At 46.0% G+C, this 23138-nt stretch overlaps 1 protein-coding gene across 2 annotated transcripts in view; it reads left to right on the plus strand.

The window, feature by feature from the left end:
• LOC139391634 (triple functional domain protein-like) overlaps positions 1 to 23138 on the plus strand; it is a 134532-nt gene that overhangs the window by 49608 nt on the left and 61786 nt on the right. The window contains exons 3-12 of one of the 2 annotated variants that reach the window (XM_071139023.1): positions 3352 to 3426; positions 4656 to 4770; positions 6237 to 6429; positions 8514 to 9062; positions 10127 to 10249; positions 17162 to 17353; positions 18722 to 18853; positions 19088 to 19318; positions 20707 to 20829; positions 20980 to 21171. In XM_071139023.1, coding sequence (XP_070995124.1) covers positions 3352 to 3426; positions 4656 to 4770; positions 6237 to 6429; positions 8514 to 9062; positions 10127 to 10249; positions 17162 to 17353; positions 18722 to 18853; positions 19088 to 19318; positions 20707 to 20829; positions 20980 to 21171 — 1925 coding nt within the window. Of the gene's footprint in view, positions 1 to 3351; positions 3427 to 4655; positions 4771 to 5898; positions 6037 to 6236; positions 6430 to 8513; positions 9063 to 10126; positions 10250 to 17161; positions 17354 to 18721; positions 18854 to 19087; positions 19319 to 20706; positions 20830 to 20979; positions 21172 to 23138 lie in introns of those variants that run through there. The other variant, XM_071139031.1, reaches the window with a different exon arrangement.

Consider the following 23138-nt stretch of genomic DNA (forward strand, 5'->3'; position numbering starts at 1 on the left):
TATTAATACAATATCATTGACAAACTTTATTTCATACTATTTTCTGTCCGTCTCTGGCAACTGTTTTAACCTCATCTCAGAATGAACTAATACTTGAATTTTACCCCTTTTTCTCCCCAATTTCATAGTATCCAATTGTTGTAGTAGCTACTATCTTGTCTCATCGCTACAACTCCCGTACGGGCTCGGGAGAGACGAAGGTTGAAAGTCATGCGTCCTCCGATACACAACCAACCAAGCCGCTGCTTCTTTAACACAGCGCACATCCAACCCGCAAGCCAGCCGCACCAATGCGCCGGAGGAAACACCGTGCACCTGGCCACCTTGGCTAGCGTACACTGCGCCCAGCCCGCCACAGGAGTCGCTGGTGCGCGATGAGACAAGGACACCCCTACCGACCAAGCCCTCCCTAACCCGGGCGACGCTAGGCCAATTGTGCGTCGCCCCACGGACCTCCCGGTCGCGGCCGGTTACGACAGAGCCTGGGCGCGAACCCAGGACTCTGATGGCACAGCTGGCGCTGCAGTACAGTGCCCTTAACCACTGCGCCACCCGGGATGAACTAATACTTTTAATCGGCTATTAATCATATCATGCAATGCCTTGTGAAAATCGGATTTTGTGTTACAGTCAAATGAATAATCCATTTTGGATAATTCCAACAACAACAAATCCATTGAGCTGTGACAAAGTGGGTTGGGGACAGGGGACTGCAGTTTGAGACTACGAGGAGTGATTTGATATGGTAATATGACCATGAATGCATCCAAAATGCGTCCCTATCCTCTATTTATTGCACTACTTTTGACCAGACCCCATGTAGAATAGAGTGCCATTTGGGACACAAACCAGTTCTCCCCATGGGGTGGAACTGTGAGTGGGAAATATATTACATTGCAGGTTTGCAGGAGATAAAGCCTAGCTACTGCCTATTAGCATGTCCATAAAATATTCAGAGTGAGAGCATAGGCCTCGGAGCTTCCTTTCCTTTACACACACACACACACACACACACACACACACACACACACACACACACACACACACACACACACACACACACACACACACACACACACACACACACACACACACACAGTATTAACTCTGAAAGTTGGATAATGAAAACCAGCTTGTTGACTCTCCTCCGTGTCACATTCTATTGGAGTCCAGCGTGAACGAGGCAACCCTCCCCAGACTACCACCTGTGTATCGCTGTGTGTTTTCAAATTCGACTCCTCCCCAACTGTGATTTCGCTCTCTGCTTTATTTGAAATAGACCCCTCTCTCTCTCCCTCCCTCGCTCTCTCTCTTTCCCTCTCTTGCTCGTGCTCTCTTTCTCTCTCACTCGTTCTTTCTCTCTCCCTCTCTCTGTCTCTGTTTCTGTTTCATCTCTCCCGTTTAGTAGTTAAGGAAACTGCAGCTCTACCAGGTCTAACACAGTAAGCTGCAGCCCTACCAGGTCTAACACAGTAAACTGCTGCTCTACCAGGTCTAACACAGTAAGCTGCAGCCCTACCAGGTCTAACACAGTAAACTGTTGCTCTACCAGGTCTAACACAGTAAGCTGCTTCTCTACCAGGTCTAACATAGTAAGCTGCTTCTCTACCTGGTCTAACACAGTAAACTGCTGCTCTACCAGGTCTAACACAGTAAGCTGCAGCCCTACCAGGTCTAACACAGTAAGCTGCAGCCCTACCAGGTCTAACACAGTAAGCTGCTGCTCTACCAGGTCTAACACAGTAAGCTGCAGCCCTACCAGGTCTAACACAGTAAACTGCTGCTCTACTAGGTCTAACACAGTAAGCTGCTTCTCTGCCAGGTCTAACACAGTAAGCTGCAGCCCTACCAGGTCTAACACAGTAAGCTGCTTCTCTACCAGGTCTAACACAGTAAACTGCTGCTCTACCAGGTCTAACACAGTAAGCTGCAGCCCTACCAGGTCTAACACAGTAAGCTGCAGCCCTACCAGGTTTTACACAGTAAGCTGCTTCTCTACCAGGTCTACACAGTAAGCTGCAGCCCTACCAGGTCTAACACAGTAAGCTGCAGCCCTACCAGGTCTAACACAGTAAGCTGCAGCCCTACCAGGTCTAACACAGTAAGCTACTTCTCTACCAGGTCTAACACAGTAAGCTGCTTCTCTACCAGGTCTAACACAGTAAGCTGCTTCTCTACCAGGTCTAACACAGTAAACTGCTGTTCTACCAGGTCTAACACAGTAAGCTGCAGCCCTACCAGGTCTATCACAGTAAGCTGCTTCTCTAGTAACACAGTAAGCTGTTCTACCAGGTCTAACACAGTAAGCTGCAGCCCTACTGCAGCCCTACCAGTCTATCACAGTAAGCTGCTTCTCTACACAGTAAGCTGCTGCTCTAACACAGTAAGCTGCTTCTCTACCAGGTCTAACACAGTAAACTGCTGTTCTACCAGGTCTAACACAGTAAGCTGCAGCCCTACCAGGTCTAACACAGTAAGCTACTTCTCTACCAGGTCTAACACAGTAAGCTGCTGCTCACAGTAAGCTACTTCTCTACCAGGTCTAACACAGTAAGCTGCTGCTCTACCAGGTCTAACACAGTAAGCTGCTGCTCTACCAGGTCTAACACAGTAAGCTGCAGCTCTAGTCAGTGCAGTAGACATCAACCTACTCGTACTACACTGTATGACTACAGGATCTACTCAGGTCTTATCTACAGGCTGTGCTATGATGCTATGACACAATGTAAAGGTGTGTGTGTGTGGTCGTACATACACATGTGGGGGGGGGGGGTGCTCTCTATATTGAGTGTAAGCCATCTGGTGAGTAGGTGAGGATATGAGTTAAGACCAGAGTACAGCGCTATAGCTATGATGCTATCTATCTAGTCACTACTGTGTCTCTTTGACTGCTTGGTTGTACAATAAGGATTTAACCTTATTTAACTTCTATGATCTATTTTTGTTCTTAGTAGTGGTTGTCACCATTCTGAACTCTTATTAGGCCTTCTCAAGAGTTCAACCTGTCATAGGGTTGTAATGACAAAGAGATGGCTGATTTTATCTCATGTCAGGGTTCCGCTGCTGGAACTGGGTCAACTACAGAGAGTGATTTTTAACAGACTGGAACACTCTGACTGGTACACTGTGACTGGTACACTCTGACTGGTACACTCTGACTGGTACACTCTGACTGGTACACTCTGTGGCTCTGAACCTTTTCAGTCCTAACCCAGGTTGTGTATTAGTAGTGATGAGAACATGACTGATTGACTGATATCATGTTATCAAGTGAACTTCAGTACGTATAGAACTGAACCTTGATGGTCTGATTTACTGTTCTGACTGACTGCATTTCCCTGTTGATTTCAGGGTTTCATCGAAATGAGGAGATGAAGGCCATAGACGTTCTGCCCATCCTTAAAGAAAAGGTTGCCTTCATATCAGGTGAGAAACACGATGTCTCTGATCCATGGTGTTTACCATTCTATATGGTCTGTAGAATGTCATGGGAATACACACACACACACACACACACACACACACACACACACACACACACACACACACACACACACACACACACACACACACACACACACACACACACACACACACACACACACACACACAAACGGCCTCACATGATTCACTGCAGCTCTGCATTTACTACAGAGCACTGGGAATAGGCAGCACATTATGGTGGGAACAACAGCCTACAACACAACACAGGGAAACATCAGGCAGGCAAGGCTTCCTCTGCAGGGAGATGTAGCTTCAGCTAAGCTGTGAGTGGAGCTGTCTGTGTGAACCGTGCCATGACCCTGACCTGCTGTGACTTACTGCTGACATGACTTAGTCATGTCAAGACTCATAACTTCTATGGTCTATTTATGTTCTTATTAGTGGTTGTTCTTATTAGTGGTGGCAAGCAGTCTTGCCTCCAACTAAAAGCTATACAGTATTTTTATTTTTATTGTATTTTAATTTCACCTTTATTTAACCAGGTAGGATATTTGAGAAGAAGTTCTCATTTACAACTGCGACCTGGCCAAGATAAAGCAAAGCAGTGCGACCCAAACAACAACACGGAGTTACACATGGAATAAACAAACGTACAGTCAATAACACAATAGAAAAAGTCTATATACAGTGTGTGCAAATGAGATAAGATAAGGGAGGTAAGGCAATAAATAGGCCATAGTGACGAAATAATTACAATTTAGCAATTAAACACTGTAGAGATAGATGTGCAGAAGATGAATGTGCAAGTAGAAATACTGGGATGCAAAGGAGCAAAGAAAATACATAAAAAAAATACCAGTATGGGGATGAGGTAGTTGGATGGGTTATTTACAGATAGGCTATGTACAGGTGCAGTGATCTGTGTGCTGCTCTGACAGCTGGTACTTAAAGTTAGTGAGGGAGATATGAGTCTCCAGCTTCCGTGATTTTTGCAATATGTATGCTGTAAACAGTTATAAATATGATGAGTGATTTTACCTCAAAGTACTCCTAATATTGTAAAATAGTAATGCATTCTTCAGTTGCCGGTATTACGATAAGAGTCCATTATACTGTAAAAGGTGAGGACAACTAGCAGGATTTGTACATCCCTGTTTAGTGGTTATCTGTTGTTGTGTGTTTCTCATGGTCCTGGTTCATGTGTTCCCCAGGTGGCCGAGATAAACGTGGGGGTCCTGTCCTTACCTTCCCAGCCAGGAGTAACCATGACAGAATACGAACAGAGGACCTCCGCAGACTCATAGCCTACCTCGCTGGTATCCCCAGGTACTGTTTCTTATACATAAATAACTGAACACACTGTTGAACCCAGCCCGGCCTCCTTTCCCTTCACTACACACACACACACACACACACACACACACACACACACACACACACACACACACACACACACACACACACACACACACACACACACACACACACAGTATTAACTCTGAAAGTTGGATAATGAAAACCAGCTTGTTGACTCTCCTCTGTGTCACATTCTATTGGAGTCCAGCGTGAACGAGGCAACCCTCCCCAGACTACCACCTGTGAATCACTGTGTGGTTTCAAATTCAACTACTCCACAACTGTGATTTCCCTCTCTGCTTTATTTGAAATAGACTCTTCCCTTTAAGCAGCCACCTCCCTGTGCAGCATTAGAGAGAGTATTATACTCCAGCCCTCAGCCTGGTGCAGTACCGTTACCACTGACTGTTGACATAGTTTACTCAGTATACTGTGTGTGTGTGTTTCTGTATGCGCTTGCATGTGTCTGTCTGTATGCGTGTGTGTGTGTGTGTGTGTGTGTGTGTGTGTGTGCGTGCGTGTTTGTAGTGTAGTGCAGTGCAGTCCAGGGCTGTATGTAGGTTAGACTCCCCCTGGGCCTCTCTCTGTAGGGGCTGATGACGCCAGGCAGGCAGAGCAGAGCAGAGGAGAGCACAGCGGAGTGGGTCACTTACTAATAACTAACTGCAGATAGATATTCTCAGGCCATCTCCTTTTCGCTCTCTCTCTCTGTGCTGTCTCTCTGTGCTGTTTAGGCAAGCTTCTCCTCTTCTCTGTCTGTTTTCAGTGTTATTGGATACTAGCCTAGAGGCTGACTAGTGGTTAGGAAAACAGTGTAGGGGATCTGGTGCGGGCTGCATCCGGAGAGAAGGGGCGTCGGTCTGGACTAGGACGTGGGAGGCGTGGGCGGTTGGCTAGCAGAGTTGCTAGTGGAACGTTACCTCGGCAAGACTGTCTGTGCTGTCCACTCAGCGGGAGGGCAGTTTTACGCTCTCTTTTATACACAGAAACAAACTCTCGCTCTCACTTTATCTCTCTCTCACTTTGTATTTGGCTCTCTCTCCGGTTCACTCGTTCTCTCCCACTGTTTTCTTATTGTTTCTCTCTGGGAGACGGCTGGGCTGGTCTTTTCAGAGAGTGAAGTCATAGTGATTTAGTTCAGAGCACAGGGCCTCCTTCTGCGCTGTGAGACACTCAGGTTAAGCCTTAAACACTGGGGATATCCTTTTATGGTGCTTTTGCAGCGGGACACTTTTGGTAAGCGAGTCATTGAACATCTCAACGGTTACATTTTATTACATTTTTTCTGAGCCACCTGGTGAAAGACATTTTCACCACCCATTTCATTTTCATTTGAATATTAGCAATAGTTTTTTGTCATGGAAGTAAACAAAATATTTGAGTGGTGATTTGTGAATTTCATGGCTACTTGTGGTTGTTGTCTTGGTTTGTCTCAGTGAGGAGGTGAGCAGACATGGCTTCACGGTCATCGTTGACATGCGAGGCTCTAAGTGGGACAGCATCAAACCTCTGCTGAAGATCCTGCAGGAATCCTTCCCTTCCTGCATCCACGTCGCCCTCATCATCAAACCAGACAACTTCTGGCAGAAACAGAGGACCAATTTTGGGAGCTCCAAGTTTGAATTTGAGGTAGGTCCACCCTGCATAGTCTCTTGTGATGGACATTCATACAGAATAATTTGAGCAAACAAGCTACCTAGCGCGAGATTGCCTTATGGGTTCTGAGAATGGTACTATAGCAATATGACTCAACCGCTTTGAATCGATCCTCAGATGTGGATCTTTTCCCAAAAGTGTCTGAGGAGATTGTATGTCTTAATCATCTTTAGGCTATACTGAGAATATGTTTGTAGTGTCTGGAGTTGTAAGGCAAGAGGAAATGAGTTTGCAATGTGAATGTTTTTCTTCAAATGAATTGATTGCCTTCAAATTGAATTAAAGTTGTGTATAAGTGTTCTAAGATGTCGTTATGAGCCCTAGGAAGTGTTGTGTGGAATTGGAAAGGGACATTAAAGCTGTGGCAGAGAGAGTCCCGTGTGGGTAGGAAGCTGGAGCTGTTCAATTTTTGTTCTGACCTATTTAGAGTGGAACACGGATATATGGGCCTCAGAGAGAGCAGAGTCTCAGTAAAGAGGGCAGTCTGATTAGGGACATCCAGATTGGCGTTAATCTGAGCCCACTGCTAAAGAATACACAACATACACATGAATGGGCTTTACAGAGCTGTGGATACTGCATGCGTTGATGTTATCTCATAGAGATTTGATGTGTTATGACTGGTAACATGGCTGCAGCTACAATTCCTGGAATGTTTTTGCCCACCTTTTCATGTGAACATTGGACGTAATAGATCTGTTGTTGACCACTCCTCATAATCCACGTTTAATTATGTTGGTAATGGAATTTTGACTCACAGTGATATTCAGTTGGTTTAGTAACATGATAGTCATTAATAATAATATCTGCATCTCGGGAGTCTCATGCATCAGGGTGTACTTTCAGTGCGTCGCTCCCGTAGAATAAGAATGACGTGTCATCAGTGTCATAAAATGACTTTCTACTTCTCGGATCTCCTTCCATACCTTCCTCTTCCTCACAGACTGCTGTTTATATTAGTGTCTGAACCCTCCCTCTTCCTCACAGACTGCTGTTTATATTAGTGTCTGAACCCTCCCTCTTCCTCACAGACTACTGTTTATATTAGTGTCTGAACCCTCCCTCTTCCTCACAGACTGCTGTTTATATTAGTGTCTGAACCCCCCCTCTTCCTCACAGACTGCTGTTTATATTAGTGTCTGAACCCTCCCTCTTCCTCACAGACTGCTGTTTATATTAGTGTCTGAACCCTCCCTCTTCCACACAGACTGCTGTTTATATTAGTGTCTGAACCCTCCCTCTTCCTCACAGACTGCTGTTTATATTAGTGTCTGAACCCTCCCTCTTCCTCACAGACTGCTGTTTATATTAGTGTCTGAATCCTCCCTCTTCCTCGCAGACTGCTGTTTATATTAGTGTCTGAACCCTCCCTCTTCCTCACAGACTGCTGTTTATATTAGTGTCTGAACCCTCCCTCTTCCTCACAGACTGCTGTTTATATTAGTGTCTGAACCCTCCCTCTTCCTCACAGACTGCTGTTTATATTAGTGTCTGAACCCTCCCTCTTCCTCACAGACTGCTGTTTATAATAGTGTCTGAATCCTACCCCCCCTCTTCCTCACAGACTGCTGTTTATATTAGTGTCTGAATCCTCCCTCTTCCTCACAGACTGCTGTTTATATTAGTGTCTGAACCCTCCCTCTTCCTCAGACTGCTGTTTATATTAGTGTCTGAACCCTCCCTCTTCCTCACAGACTGCTGTTTATATTAGTGTCTGAATCCTCCCTCTTCCTCACAGACTACGGTTTATATTAGTGTCTGAATCCTCTCTCTTCCTCACAGACTGCTGTTTATATTAGTGTCTGAATCCTCCCCCCCTTTTCCTCACAGACTGCTGTTTATGTTAGTGTCTGAACCCTCCCTCTTCCTCACAGACTACGGTTTATATTAGTGTCTGAATCCTCTCTCTTCCTCACAGACTGCTGTTTATATTAGTGTCTGAATCCTCCCCCCCTTTTCCTCACAGACTGCTGTTTATATGAGTGTCTGAATCCTCCCCCCCTTTTCCTCACAGACTGCTGTTTATATTAGTGTCTGAACCCTCCCTTTTCCTCCAGACGGTCATGGTGTCTCTCGAGGGCCTGACCAAGGTGGTGGACCCCTCCCAGCTGACGTCAGACTTCGAAGGCAGCCTGGAGTACGACCACGACGAGTGGATCGATGTGCGCGTGGCCTTCGAGGATTTCGCCGGCGATGCCGCCCGGGCTTTGGCACGGCTGGAGGAGCTGCAGGAGACCCTGGCGCAGCGTGACCTTCCGCGCGACCTGGAGGGGGCACGGCGCCTTATGGAGGACCACGCCTCGCTCAAGAAGAGGGCCACCAAGGCCTCGGTGGAGGAGTTGGACACCCAGGGACGCAGGCTGCTCCAGAGACTTCAGCAGGGTAGTGTCACCCCTGGAGGCTACACTAACCGCGGCGGCGGGGGAACGGATGCTAACGATGGGCTCACAGACCACCCAGATGCCCACAACTTGGTGCCCAAAGTGAGTGCTCTGCTCGACAAGTTGCATGGCACACGCCAGCACCTGCAGCAGCTGTGGCACATGCGCAAGCTGAAACTGGACCAGTGCTTCCAGCTGCGGCTGTTTGAGCAGGATGCAGAGAAGGTATGTTATGAACTAACTACACACTACTTTCACTTTTGTGTTAATAGAACAAGGCTTGTTTCTATTCAAAGGAATCCCATTTTAGTCCATATCTCTCTTCCTAGCATTCATAACTAGAAAGAAAGCATCCCAAGCTCACCAGTGAAGTCTGGATTTGCACTGAGAATATTACTTCATAGCAAACAGAATGGGATAGGTATCTGCAGGAGTAATGATGCTTGTTTGCAGTATACTGTAATGGCCCATAGCCTGTCAGTGTGCATAGACCCAGCTACAGTTATATGGATGTCATGCAGCTATCAGCCAGATGGTGATGTGATGCCTCCCTGCTGTGGAAACAAACATGTTTGTCAGTTAGTCAGAGCAAAGCTTTAATTACATCTCCCCACCACTACCTCCTCTTCCTCCTCCTCTTCCTACACTACCACCTCATCCTCTTTCTCCTCCTCTTCCTACACCACCACCACCTCCTCTTCCTCCTCCTCTTCCTCCTCCTCTTCCTACACCACCACCTCATCCTCTTTATCCTCCTCTTCCTCCTCCTCTTCCTATACCACCACCTCATCCTCTTTCTCCTCCTCTTCCTACACCACCACCTCATCCTCTTTCTCCTCCTCTTCCTCCCCAGGCATGTCATCATTGTCCCCGGTTATTGAAGCATGTCTCAGAGGTCAAGTTGAAATGGTAGCTGTCATGCTGAGGTTTCTTGTCATGCTGGCTAAAGGTCCCTCCAGGGTGATACGAACCTCGACCAGCTGTCTGGCGTTCCCAGTGGCAACATCATGAGTCTAGGCAGTATGACAACATGACACTAGGGTCAGGCTGACACACAGTTCAATACAGTGGACTGGAGTCATTCCATCTGCCTTCCTGAGAGTCCAAACATCCATGTCATCAGCCTTTAGGCCAGCCCCCCCCCCCCCCCCCCCCTCTCTGTCTCTCTCTCACCCCTCCAGAGCTGTAAGATACAGTACCTGCTTATAGAGATCTTCTTCTGTGTGCTTGTGCCTGCCTGTGTGCGTGTTTTTGTGCCCATGGCTGTGTGTGTGTTGCGCCGTCCACAGATGTTTGACTGGATCATGCACAACAAGGGCCTGTTCCTGACCAGCTACACAGAGATAGGAGGGAACCACCAGCATGCCGGGGAGCTGCAGACCCAGCACAACCACTTTGCCATGAACTGTATGGTAAGAATACACTCTTCTACATTGATTGAATCAGTGGTGTAACCCAATGACCATAAACTATTGTACCCCTCAGCTTTGTGTTAAAATACGTTGAAGCTTATTGATAGTCATCTATAGCGTATTTATAGTCAACTATACCTTATTTATAGTCATCCATAGCTTAATTATAGTCACCCCCCCTAAAAGAGCCACATAATGATGGGTTAAACTTAACAGTTCTCCCAGTACCTACCACATGCAGTGTGAGGTTGAGACAAGCCGTCCATCTCCTGCCTGGTGTGTTTGTGTGTTTGTGTCTGTCTGTCTGTCTGTCTGTCTGTCTGTCTGTCTGTCTGTCTGTCTGTCTGTCTGTCTGTCTGTCTGTCTGTCTGTCTGTCTGTCTGTACATGTGTGTGTCTGTGTGTCTGTGTGTCTGTGTGTCTGTGTGTGTGCGTGGGTGTGTGTGTGTGTGTGTGCTAACTGTCCTGACCCTCCCTGGCTGCCTGCAGGGTTAAAGGCCCTAGCTGTGTTCTGTAGGGGAAGATGATAAATCACTTGGTCTCTCTGCCCTCTCTCCCTCTCTCTCTCCACTCGTCCTTGCCCTCTCCTGTGCCTTGCCCTGGCTGTCAGTAGTCAGTACAGGGCCCTAGTTCCAGACCCCATCTACTCTCTGTTGCTCATGGGGCCAACCAGGGAAAAATGAGGGCATGAATTGAAGCCCTAACTTTTTGTTTTACTGTATTTTTGGGATCCTCTAGATTTTCTTGAGCAGATGTTCTAGGGGCCTGAACATAAATACAAATAATTTCTAGACTACAAATTGACCGCAAGAAGCCCAAACAGATATCATTTTTGACTAAAACATAAAAATGTCAAACCTTGCTAACATATGTATATGATCACATCTCTCTATTATGCGTGGAAAGTCTTGGGAACAGATTTTCTAAATTACAGTCACTTGGAACAAATTTCCTGGTGTATTTACAGTTTATGTTTAGCAATGAATTTAACCCTCAAGGTGCCAGTTGGGGAACCTATCTCTAGATTGTATGGTGGTCTAATACTGTAAAGTACACTTACACTAAGTACACTTACACTAAGTACACTTACACTAAGTACACTTCCACTGTATGACATTGTTTCCTTGGACATATTCCTCTATACCAGGAGTTCCCGACCTTTTTCACTCACACCCCCTGTGAGCTCACCACATCTATTTCTATGCTGGAGGGAATTTTGCAGTTTTAAAGCAATTTTTCTTGCAATTCTATACATTTTGCCATGTCTAATGTGTATTCATGTGATATTTGAGTGACAAAAAAATTACAACAATATCTATGGGTTGAAAAAAACCAAATTCTAAAAACGTTGTCATGGGCTAGTTGGTCTGGACATTTCTGGCGAGTTGTAAATATCTCTAAGGTATACACTGACTGACAAGAGGAGCTGATGATGCACTACCCAATTTCCAAATGGCACCTTTTGCATTCTACCATTACAACTTTCAAGTGTAATTTTAAATCCGGACTGAGTTCGTATTTGTATTTTGTATTTATTTTTTCTGCTGACCCCTCGCCCAACAGTTTGGGAACCACTTCTCTATACAATTAAATGTTATCCTCTTATCATTTAGTATGATCTTGCTTGTAGAGGTTTTTCAAGTTATTTTATGCTGAGCCAGCCTAGCTTGTTTTGAGAAGCGGACAGACAGACAGGCCCCATTGAGGCAGGGGGATCACCAGACCTAGACCCAGCCCTGGTCACAGTCACACAGGCATTATTGTGCATGACTTAGCCATCAGTGTGCAGTGTCAACAATAGGCAGGGGGACTCTGGAACAGAGGGACTGACGCCTCCTTTTCCCCAGGATGCCATGCTTCCTGTTGACTAGAAAGACTATGTGACTGCCTGGTTCATATTTGTGAGGTAGAGCTAGTTGCTGATGATGATACTGTGAGGGTAAAATATGTGCGTGTGTTTGAAAGGGAGGATTATCACAATGGCTGGGGCTGGAGCTGATAATGATCATCTATGATTATGTCATTTGTAATATGCAAATGAAAGGTATGGAGATGTGATGGTAATCTGCCCCCTATGGTGTTGTTGTAATATTACACTCAATGGTTCCACTTTGGGGAGGAACGTGCCCTTGACTATTGACAGAAATTCAAAACCAGTTCAATAGAAAAGCAGATGGCCATCCGATAGCGGCACAATGGAAGCCTGTTTGAAACACATAATGGAAATGGTAATGCTAGAATGGACATGTGATGTCATTGTGGCCTAGTCTCCTAGTGTCTCCTCTCTGTGTGAATATTAGAACAAGGTAAATATGAAATAAAAATAGACTTTCTGTCATGTTCCTTATTTTGGAGAACACTAGCCAGTAACCCCAGGTGCTTCCTGTTCAAGACATTCTCCCCTCTCACCCTCTCAGAGTCTATGAGCCTAGGTGTGCGTCCCAAATGACACCCTATTCCCTACATAGTGCACCACTTTTGACCCAGGTCAAAAGTAGTGCACTATATAGGGAATAGGGTGCCATTTGGGACTCAGACTTGGGTTATTGGCATATGCCAAGTCCTCCATTACTGTGTCAGTCTCATTGATTAGTTCTTCCTGTTCCATCCTGATCCTATCTCCTATCTGTAATGTTGTCTGTTCGTTTACAATGGGGAAAAAATGGAAACACTATCATTATCATGTTGACGTGTCGGACCAGTCCCTTTGGCGTAGACAAATAACTCTTGATTGCATTTGTTTTGAATTCCCCAAGTCTGGGATGTGGAGATGGAAAGCGGCCACACTTCATATCTTTGCCATGCAAAAATGGGCTTTGTGACAGCAGTATAAGTGCCAGTATTTTCCTCTGTGGAGTGGACCCTCCCTGCTCAGTATGTGTGATGCTTGAGAGACAGAGGAAGGTTCTGTGGTATGCTGCTGTGTGGGTAAGCCTTGGTGGTGTATGTAATGTGATCAGTCAATGGATACTGTGCAGAGGCCTGGCCCAGTGTTTACTTTCCCTTTAACCCGGGTCCTCCAGGAGTTTTACATTAGGCCTGCCCTCTGTCTAGCTCCCCTGGCTAAGATACCATGCTGTCTGTCGTTTTACATTAGGCCTGTCCTCTGTCTAGCTCCCCTGGCTAAGATACCATGCTGTCTGTCGTTTTACATTAGGCCTGCCCTCTGTCTAGCTCCCCTGGCTAAGATACCATGCTGTCTGTCGTTTTACATTAGGCCTGTCCTCTGTCTAGCTCCCCTGGATAAGATACCATGCTGTCTGTCGTTTTACATTAGGCCTGTCCTCTGTCTAGCTCCCCTGGCTAAGATACCATGCTGTCTGTCGTTTTACATTAGGCCTGCCCTCTGCCTAGCTTCCCTGGCTAAGATACCATGCTGTCTGTCGTTTTACATTAGGCCTGCCCTCTGTCTAGCTCCCCCTGGCTAAGATACCATGCTGTCTGTCGTTTTACATTAGGCCTGCCCTCTGTCTAGCTCCCCTGGCTAAGATACCATGCTGTCTGTCGTTTTACATTAGGCCTGCCCTCTGTCTAGCTCCCCTGGCTAAGATACCATGCTGTCTGTCGTTTTACATTAGGCCTGCCCTCTGTCTAGCTCCCCTGGCTAAGATACCATGCTGTCTGTCGTTTTACATTAGGCCTGCCCTCTGTCTAGCTCCCCTGGCTAAGATACCATGCTGTCTGTCGTTTTACATTAGGCCTGTCCTCTGTCTAGCTCCCCTGGCTAAGATACCATGCTGTCTGTCGTTTTACATTAGGCCTGCCCTCTGTCTAGCTCCCCTGGCTAAGATACCATGCTGTCTGTCGTTTTACATTAGGCCTGTCCTCTGTCTAGCTCCCCTGGCTAAGATACCATGCTGTCTGTCGTTTTACATTAGGCCTGCCCTCTGTCTAGCTCCCCCTGGCTAAGATACCATGCTGTCTGTCGTTTTACATTAGGCCTGTCCTCTGTCTAGCTCCCCTGGCTAAGATACCATGCTGTCTGTCGTTTTACATTAGGCCTGCCCTCTGTCTAGCTCCCCTGGCTAAGATACCATGCTGTCTGTCGTTTTACATTAGGCCTGCCCTCTGTCTAGCTCCCCTGGCTAAGATACCATGCTGTCTGTTGTTTTACATTAGGCCTGTCCTCTGTCTAGCTCCCCTGGCTAAGATACCATGCTGTCTGTCGTTTTACATTAGGCCTGCCCTCTGTCTAGCTCCCCCTGGCTAAGATACCATGCTGTCTGTCGTTTTACATTAGGCCTGTCCTCTGTCTAGCTCCCCTGGCTAAGATACCATGCTGTCTGTCGTTTTACATTAGGCCTGCCCTCTGTCTAGCTCCCCTGGCTAAGATACCATGCTGTCTGTCGTTTTACATTAGGCCTGCCCTCTGTCTAGCTCCCCCTGGCTAAGATACCATGCTGTCTGTCGTTTTACATTAGGCCTGTCCTCTGTCTAGCTCCCCTGGCTAAGATACCATGCTGTCTGTCGTTTTACATTAGGCCTGCCCTCTGCCTAGCTCCCCTGGCTAAGATACCATGCTGTCTGTCGTTTTACATTAGGCCTGCCCTCTGCCTAGCTCCCCTGGCTAAGATACCATGCTGTCTGTCGTTTTACATTAGGCCTGCCCTCTGTCTAGCTCCCCTGGCTAAGATACCATGCTGCTTGTCGTTTACATCCAGGAACGAACGAAGCCATGTAGTGGAGAGAGACTGTTATTTAGCCTTACATTTGAATGCTTCACAGATGGCATCGGAGTCAGAGGCGTTTGTCGTTTTTCAGGAGGGCAGATGTCTTTATCTAGCCCAGCCCTATGTGTGTCCGTTCTGTCTGTCCGTATGTCTGTCTGTTTGTCCGCGTGTGGGGTTCTCAACTCTCATCAGTTTAAAAAGTGTTTGCAGACAGACAGAGATGTTGAACATTGGTCCATTGATGTTCCCCTGCTATGGATTAGTATAATGAGGATTCACCCACCTCTTTTTCAGAGCACACTGCGGTTTTGTGTGATTCATTACAGCCTCTCATTTAGATAAAAGGGGTAATTGAATGCTAACAGTCCTGCATGTAAAATTGAATAATTAATTTGTGTTTGCTGATCTATGTCTTATCTTGTCATAACAGCTTTTAAAGGGACATGGTGTTGTTTTGGTGTTGTTTTGGTTTTAGTGTGTGAGTAGTAGAATGACACTGACAGTGTCAGGGAGGGTATCGATCCCTAACCGACAGATGCTAATTACCCAGCATGCCGTAGATCTCTACAGCAGGCAGCGAGAGCTCATCAACTGCGTGTGTGTGTCTACAGCTGGCAGCAAGAGCCCGTCTCCCATAAACACCTCATTAAACCATTGAGATAACGTTGTAGTTCTGACCACATGAAAGAGGAAGCCTACTAAAAGGGCTTCTCAAACAGGGGAAGCTTGGCCATTGTTGAGCTGTACTAGAGCCAATAGGACTGGAAAGTAATGACCACTGTTTTAGTACAGCACAGCCTGTGTGTGACTGTACCATACACTTGATCACACTATTCACTTTTCTTTGGACTGGAAGTTGTACTACTACAATCAAACCCATCCAAAGTGTTATGTTTTGAGCAGCAGGCAGGCAGTGAGGGGTGTGGCCTTAAGCCCTGTGATATGGGTGATAAAGGAGAGGGAGAAACTCATGACCCGTGACTGAACCTCTTTCTGTCTGGGTGGATCTCCTGCTATGCCCTCCCTTTTCCGCACCTTCCATCCCCTTCTCTGTCCCCACCCAGCCACACACAGTGCTGTGGGCGTCCGTCGGGGCTGGCTGGGGCTGGCTGAGTGGAAGCATGTGGACATGTGGTCAGACTAGAGGGACTTCCTCCTCTCCCACGGGTGTAGCCCCTCTGCTCTACTCGGCTCGCTACGCTTCACAGGATAACTAACATCAGCTGCCTGCTGCACACTCACCGTCACCTCCTTAATCTTTTGATTGGCTGCGTTTGTTGGTTCAGCAGTTGGGTGACCATTTTGAAATGTTGTAATGTAATTTACCATGAATCTCAATTGGGGGATATTCTTCACTGAAAATGCTCAATATTCTTTTATTATGACTTCACTGATATTCTCACTTCTGAACACATTTTTGGCTAGGCCATTCTATGTATTTTCTCAACAGAATGCAGCTTTGTTTGGTTTCACAATACAGGCACTTAGCACTATGATAGTAGTCCCCTTATTGTCTGTTTCCAGTTGACAGTTTACCTCCCCTCTGTTCACTGTAATGTAAGAGAGTAGAGGTAGAGGCCAAAGCTAGTTGGTGTTTTTGTTTGGACTGGAGGGGTTCTGTTCTCTTCTCAGTGAGTAATAGTCTCTCTGGGTGTTTGTTTTTGATTTGGACTTGTGTGTGTGTGTGTGTGTGTGTGTGTGTGTGTGTGTGTGTGTGTGTGTGTGTGTACAGTAGGTTGTGTTGTGTGTGTTCTGTGTTAACTTCTCACCAGCCTCCCAAGCCCTTACTATTGATGTAGGCCCTCATGTGGCCGGGTCTGTAGCCATGGCCCACCCTGTGCTGATCTATGTCTTTCTATGTCTGTCTCCCTCCATTTAGGTCTGCCGGTCTGTCTGTGTTTCTGTCTCCTTCTCTCCCTGTCTCTGTCTGTCTTTATGCTTGTCTGTCTCCGCCCCTCTAAGTCTCCCTCCCTCCTCCCTTCCTGCCTGTCTGTGAATCCCTCCCTGTCGCCCTCCCTTTCTGTCTGTCTGTTACCCTGTTTGTCTGTCTCCCTCCCTCTCAGTCTCCTTCCCGCTCTATCTCTGTCTATGTAACTATTGGTAACACTTTACTCCCCTCTCCTCACAGAATGTCTGTCATGTCCCCTCCCTCTCCTTACAGAATATCTATGTAACTATTAACCTTGTCATGACTTCTCCACTCTTACAGAATATCTAATATGTCTCCTCCACGCTCCTTCCAGAATGTCTATGTAAATATCAACCGCATCATGTCTGTGGGGAACCGGCTGTTGGAGTCTGGTCACTACGCGTCGCAGCAGATCCAGCAGATCTCAGGTCAGTTGGAGCAGGAGTGGAAGGCCTTCGCTGCTGCCTTGGACGAACGCTCCACCCTACTGGAGATGTCTGCTGCCTTCCACCTGAAGGTGGACCAGGTGAGGAGGAAGCACACACACACACACACACAACAACAACACTCGCACACACATATTGTGATTTTCCAGATTGAACAGAAAAGGACCAAAACACTCTACTACCTGTTCCAGCGCTGTGCTCCTACAGAGACCCACACTCTTGTTATTTTCCTCTCTCTGCCTCGTTTTACTCCCCCTCCTCTCTCTGTCTTTTCTTCCTGGCTGTCTGTCTGTCTTTCTCCTCCTCCCTCTCTCCGTAACCTCTCTGCCTTCTTCTCTCTTCACCTCTATTGTAGTGCATGAGGTCAGGTTGAAACCAGATGTCCAGAGTAGCAGGGTGGGCGGTATTGTTATAGACTACAGGTTTGTGTACCCTACTATCCCCAAGGATTTGAAGCTACTCCATGGATTGAATCTTACCCTGCTTTGGTAGAGGCCCATGTTATATATGGACTTAGTTGTTGTCATATGTTTTCCAACAAACTGATTCAAGTGGAGGTGTCATCTCTACTGTTTGGTTGTTTGCGGTTGGCATGTGAAGCTAAGTTTCAGTGCTGTGTGTCTGTGTTTGTTTACCATGGTTCTAGTGAAGCTGTGGTAAACTGAAACCTCTCTGTCAGTCTGGAGACAAAAGAGGGATGATTGAGGAGAAACACAAAGAGAGAGAGACGCACTGAAAAAATTAAATGAGATGATGCCTTTGTCTTTTATCTCTGCTCTCTTCATCCCTCCATTTCTAGAATAATCACTTGTTTTGTATCAGTATTCTCCTGAAGTGCCTCTACTTTCTGTTCTACTTTCCTCTCCTCCTCTCCCTGGCCAGCTCCCACAGGAACAGATGAAAATAGTTCCTATCTCTTAATGGCATTGTAGTACGCTGCTGGGATAATGCAGAGCTAATAATAATGTTAGCGAGGGCTGCCTGCAAGGCAATGTGTTGCTTTCATCCCCTGCCATGAATGTGTAATTTACTGATTTACTAAACAGACAGAAAGGGAGGCAGACAGACGGAGACAGATAGGGAGGGTTAGAAAGACAGAGACAGACACGAGGACAAGTATAAGTCTTTTTCATTGCCTGTTTTTGATATGTACACGTTTGAGTATTTTAGAACAAGAGTGTTTTTGTGTGCACTAGTCACCGTGGTTGGATGATTGCACATACAAATGCTGTGGTACATTTAGGTAGTCATGACGTTATTTAACCCTTCTAAAATAGAAAAGTGTTCAAGTAGTGGAACTAATGTGCCGTTTAGAATTAGCATAATATACCTTTAACCTGCTATTGGTTTTGATCTCTTTCATTTCTGTACCACACACCACCATGCACACACCCCCTTCTGATTATCATTATAATGTGTGATCGTGTGTGTGTGTGTGTCTCCTCCAGTACATGGGTAACGTGGAGCCGTGGTGTAAGGCATGTGGAGAAGGAGACCTGCCCTCTGAGCTACAGGACTTGGAGGACACCATCCACCATCACACAGGACTCTATGAGCACATCACCACTGCCTACTCTGAGGTACTATGGGGCCTGCAGTCACTACACATTCTAGTGCCCAGTGCTCATGTACTGAAGAGATTAGTCAGTGATTAGCACTTTTTGTCGTCGTGCTTTAGAGTAAAACAAATAGCATCTGCAACATGCACTAAAGAAATCCTGTTTAATTCAGATTAATTTGTGTTTTCAAAGTTCATTGTCAGCCTTTTCCCCACCTCACCTGGGATCTCTCCTATCTTCTCCTTTCCTCTCCAGGTGAGCCAAGATGGGAAGTCCCTATTGGACAAGCTGCAGCGGCCCCTGACCCCGGGTACTGCTGATTCGCTGACGGCCTCGGCCAACTACTCCAAGGCGGTGCACCACGTACTGGACATCATCCACGAGGTGCTACACCACCAGAGACAACTGGAAAACATCTGGCAACACCGCAAGGTCCGGCTTCACCAGCGCCTGCAGCTCTGTGTCTTCCAACAGGACGTCCAGCAGGTACACACGCTTCGGAAGACGCAGGCACACACACACACTCACACCTCACACACACAGTGACACAAACATACACTCAAACACAAACAAACACACAGAATACATAATACACAGATACTTTACCATCATTGTCAGAGATCACTATACTTATTGTACAGTGTTTTATTAATCTAAAACCTGATTTTCATGCATGTTCAATACCAAAGAGAACCGTGTTGTAATTTTGCAGAGTACATTTAGCTGTCTCCACTTTCTTCAAAGCATTTTCAGTGGCTCCTGGGCTTTCTGAGTGAAAACTTATCTGTGTGAGTTGCTGACAGACCCTTGTGATTAGGACTGAGCTGGTTTCTACTTCTCTGTGCCCTGTGGACATGCTCGTTATTCTCTGTATCTCTCTCTCTGTATCTCTCGCTCTCTCTCCTGCTCTCTCTCTCTCTTTCTCTCTCTCCTGATACGTACTAGTTGCCATGGTAATCCAATGTACTGCCATGTAATGTGTTGCGTGTTCCATATGTCCCATAGAATGATGCGCTCTAAGAGGAGAGACCTTGAAAAACCTGAATCAAAATCCTGTTTATTCTTCTATTCAGCAATAATAGTGAGATGAGGCAACTGGCCACCCATCTGTTCAATAAATAATAAGGCCGTTATTAACTGAGATATATTATCACAGTCCATAGAAAGGCTGACACGTTGGTCTGTAGTGGATTATGGATTTCTTCATCCATGTTTCCTTATTAAAAGTGCCAGGTTGTGTCCCAAATGACACCCTATTCCGTATATAGTGCACTACTTTTGACCAAAACGTATGGACTAGGAATGGGGGACCGTTTGAGATGCAGGCCCAGACTTGGCACAGTGATGCAGAGCAGAGGGTTGAGGGTGGGTCTGAACTGGGAAGGCATTATGTTATGGCAGTAGCCTTAGACAGAACAGGGCTGTCTATAGAGCTGTCCCAGACACAGTTTAAGTCCCAAAGCTCCCCCTTGTGGCGCAGCACATCATATCAGCTCATACAGTACATATCAATAACATCCCTGTTCATAGGCTAGTAATCACTACACCTGGGTTCAACTAGTATCTGTTTTCTTGCAAATGCTTCAAGCATTTAATTGAGTCTGCATGGAGTGCTGGGTTTGTACTTTTGGGACTAGCCTATTTAATTTATTCCAATCTAGCCCGGCAGGCTCAATCAAACGCTCAACATATCTGATTCCAAGTAGCGACTATCCAAAGGCCTATCACTGTGCAGAGATGTTGTCATCGAGCATGTGCTACATCACTCTAGTGTCCTAATAACAGCCTTTATTAGACACGGCTCTGGCAAACCCTCTCTGTACCGGTGTATTTCAGTCTCTCACTCTCTCGCCCCTGTGGGTGTGTGTGTGCAGGTGCTGGACTGGATAGAGAACCATGGTGAAGCCTTCCTCAGTAAGCATACCGGAGTGGGGAAGTCCCTACACAGAGCTCGGGCCTTGCAGAAGAGACACGAGGACTTTGAGGAGGTGGCCCAGGTGAGCTGGGACACACACACACACACACAGAGAAAAATAGTATTATATTTTGTGAACTTACTCATTTATATGTTATTAGCCGATATGTTCATATAATTACCTGTAATGTGGCAGTCCGCATAATGTCTCTTCTAATGTCCCCCTGTCCAGAACACCTATACTAACGCTGACAAGCTGCTGGAGGCAGCAGAGCAGCTGGCCCAGACTGGAGAATGTGATCCAGAGGAGATCTACCAGGCAGCCCACCAGCTAGAGGACCGCATCCAGGACTTTGTACGTCGCGTGGAGCAACGTAAGGTCCTCCTGGACATGTCTGTGGCCTTCCATACTCACGTTAAAGAGGTACGAGCCTGGGTCACATTATAGGCTTATACAGTAGATCTGTACCTGTTGAAAAACAGTACTAATGAAAGTTATTGTTGCATTTGATATACAGTATGTCTCAAGTCAGAGTCTACTAAATTGCATGAATCTGAGTGTGAAATGACTTTAAACCCTTTTAACTATTAAAGAAAGTTGTGTGTATTGAGACCTGCCAGCTAGCTGTTGTAATATTGATACCCCATCTAGAGGTGGTAATGACATCTGTTGTAGATGTTCTCATGGTAGGGCTGTGAGAGGGTTCTCCACTGCTCACCCTGAGGAAAGTTTAAGTTCAACCTTTAAAGGAGTTCAACCTCCCCCTCTCCCCAGCCCAGCTAGTGTTGTGAAAGAGATGACAGCCAGCCAAGGTAATAAGAGGTTTGATACAGGAGTTTAGTGGCATGAAGAATGTATTACATCAGTACTGCCACATAACACACCACCCACACACTGAAGAGTAGAAGTGTGAGTGTGTGTGCGTGTGTGCGTGCATTATGTTGTATTTATACAACGGCTGGGTCTAATCCTGAATGCTGATTGGTTAAAACCGCATTCCAGCCTGTGTCTATTCCATAAATTAGCACCGGCTAAACCTATGACGTTAAAATGCATATTTACTCTGTTCCATCTGCATGCGCAATCCACTGTCTCATCAGCCCAGCCGAGCAATTTATAAAAAGCATCTAGACATTATCTCACATTTCTTTTAGACAAGCATTTCGTTTTCAACAGAGGAGATTTGTATAAATCTTTCTGTTTTCCTCTCCAACATTTGCAACATTGTTTCAATATTCAAATTCGATCTCCAGCTCTCACATAGTAATGAATGGGTAGGAAGTTGAGAGTCAGGATGAGACAGACAGGCAGGCAGCTTTTTCAGCCAGTCGAAATCAAGAATCAGCATACATTTTATGGATATATACAAAGAAATATCAATAGAAACCAGGTCAAACGAAATGAAGTGCTGCTAGTTTGCAGTCTTTCTAGCTTCAGTTTGAAGTGATTGTGTTAGTTGTGTTGTTGGCTAGCTCCTCAGAACAACAGTGTCCTGACGAGAGAGCACATTTTCTATGCCAGGTGAAATTGCGCATCATTAGCTCATTGTTATGGATGTCTCCAAATACATGTCACTAGAAAACAGCTTAAACAAATGCAAATCCAGCTACTTTGTTGTCATTCTGGCTGCACTGTTTGATGTGACTATAAATTAGCCGTTATTGGCAAGCTAGCAAGCAAGGGATAAGAATGTTTTCAGCCAGTATGGCAATGGAACGTTTAGAACAAACAACTGGGTCGCGTCCATGGATACAGAACAAAAAGACTTAATGACTGGGTCGCGTCTCTGCCATCCGAACTGATAGAACAAACAACCAGCCAGCTTGGGTAGCAACCCTAGATTTGTGTCGGGACTATATCTTGTGGAAGGATGAAATAGTATGAATAAATTCATCAAAATAACATTTTTAATTAAAATATGTAAATCATTATTTGAATATGTTGGTAACCCGTAATATAAAAGTGATAATGCCCCCGAAGCCGGTGTTTGGAGGATATATTGTCACGGTTTGCCGGCACTCTAACAACACCCCTGCCAATATATCCTCCAAACACCAGCTTCTCTGTCATCATCATCACAATGATGTGTGTGTGTGTGCTGTGACAGTGGATGGGCTGCCCAAAGTGACACTGACACATAGGCGTATTTTCCTGAGCGTAACACACATCTATAACAGCCTAAACACAGTGCCTCCCTCCCCCTCTACTCTCTTCCACTAGACTAGAGCCTCTAGCTATTGCCACAATTTAAGAAGCTGTTCTGTTTCTGAAATACCTTCTATTCAAAGCTGTAATTTGTCATGCCTTTATTTGTGGTGAAGATTACGTGTGTTGTGTTTTAAAGGTTTCCCTTGTAAGAAGGCAGACCTTTGAAATGAGTGTTTCTTTCC

This window comes from Oncorhynchus clarkii, chromosome 3 (genome assembly GCF_045791955.1).
Source record: "Oncorhynchus clarkii lewisi isolate Uvic-CL-2024 chromosome 3, UVic_Ocla_1.0, whole genome shotgun sequence".
Taxonomy (NCBI): Eukaryota; Metazoa; Chordata; class Actinopteri; order Salmoniformes; family Salmonidae; genus Oncorhynchus; species Oncorhynchus clarkii.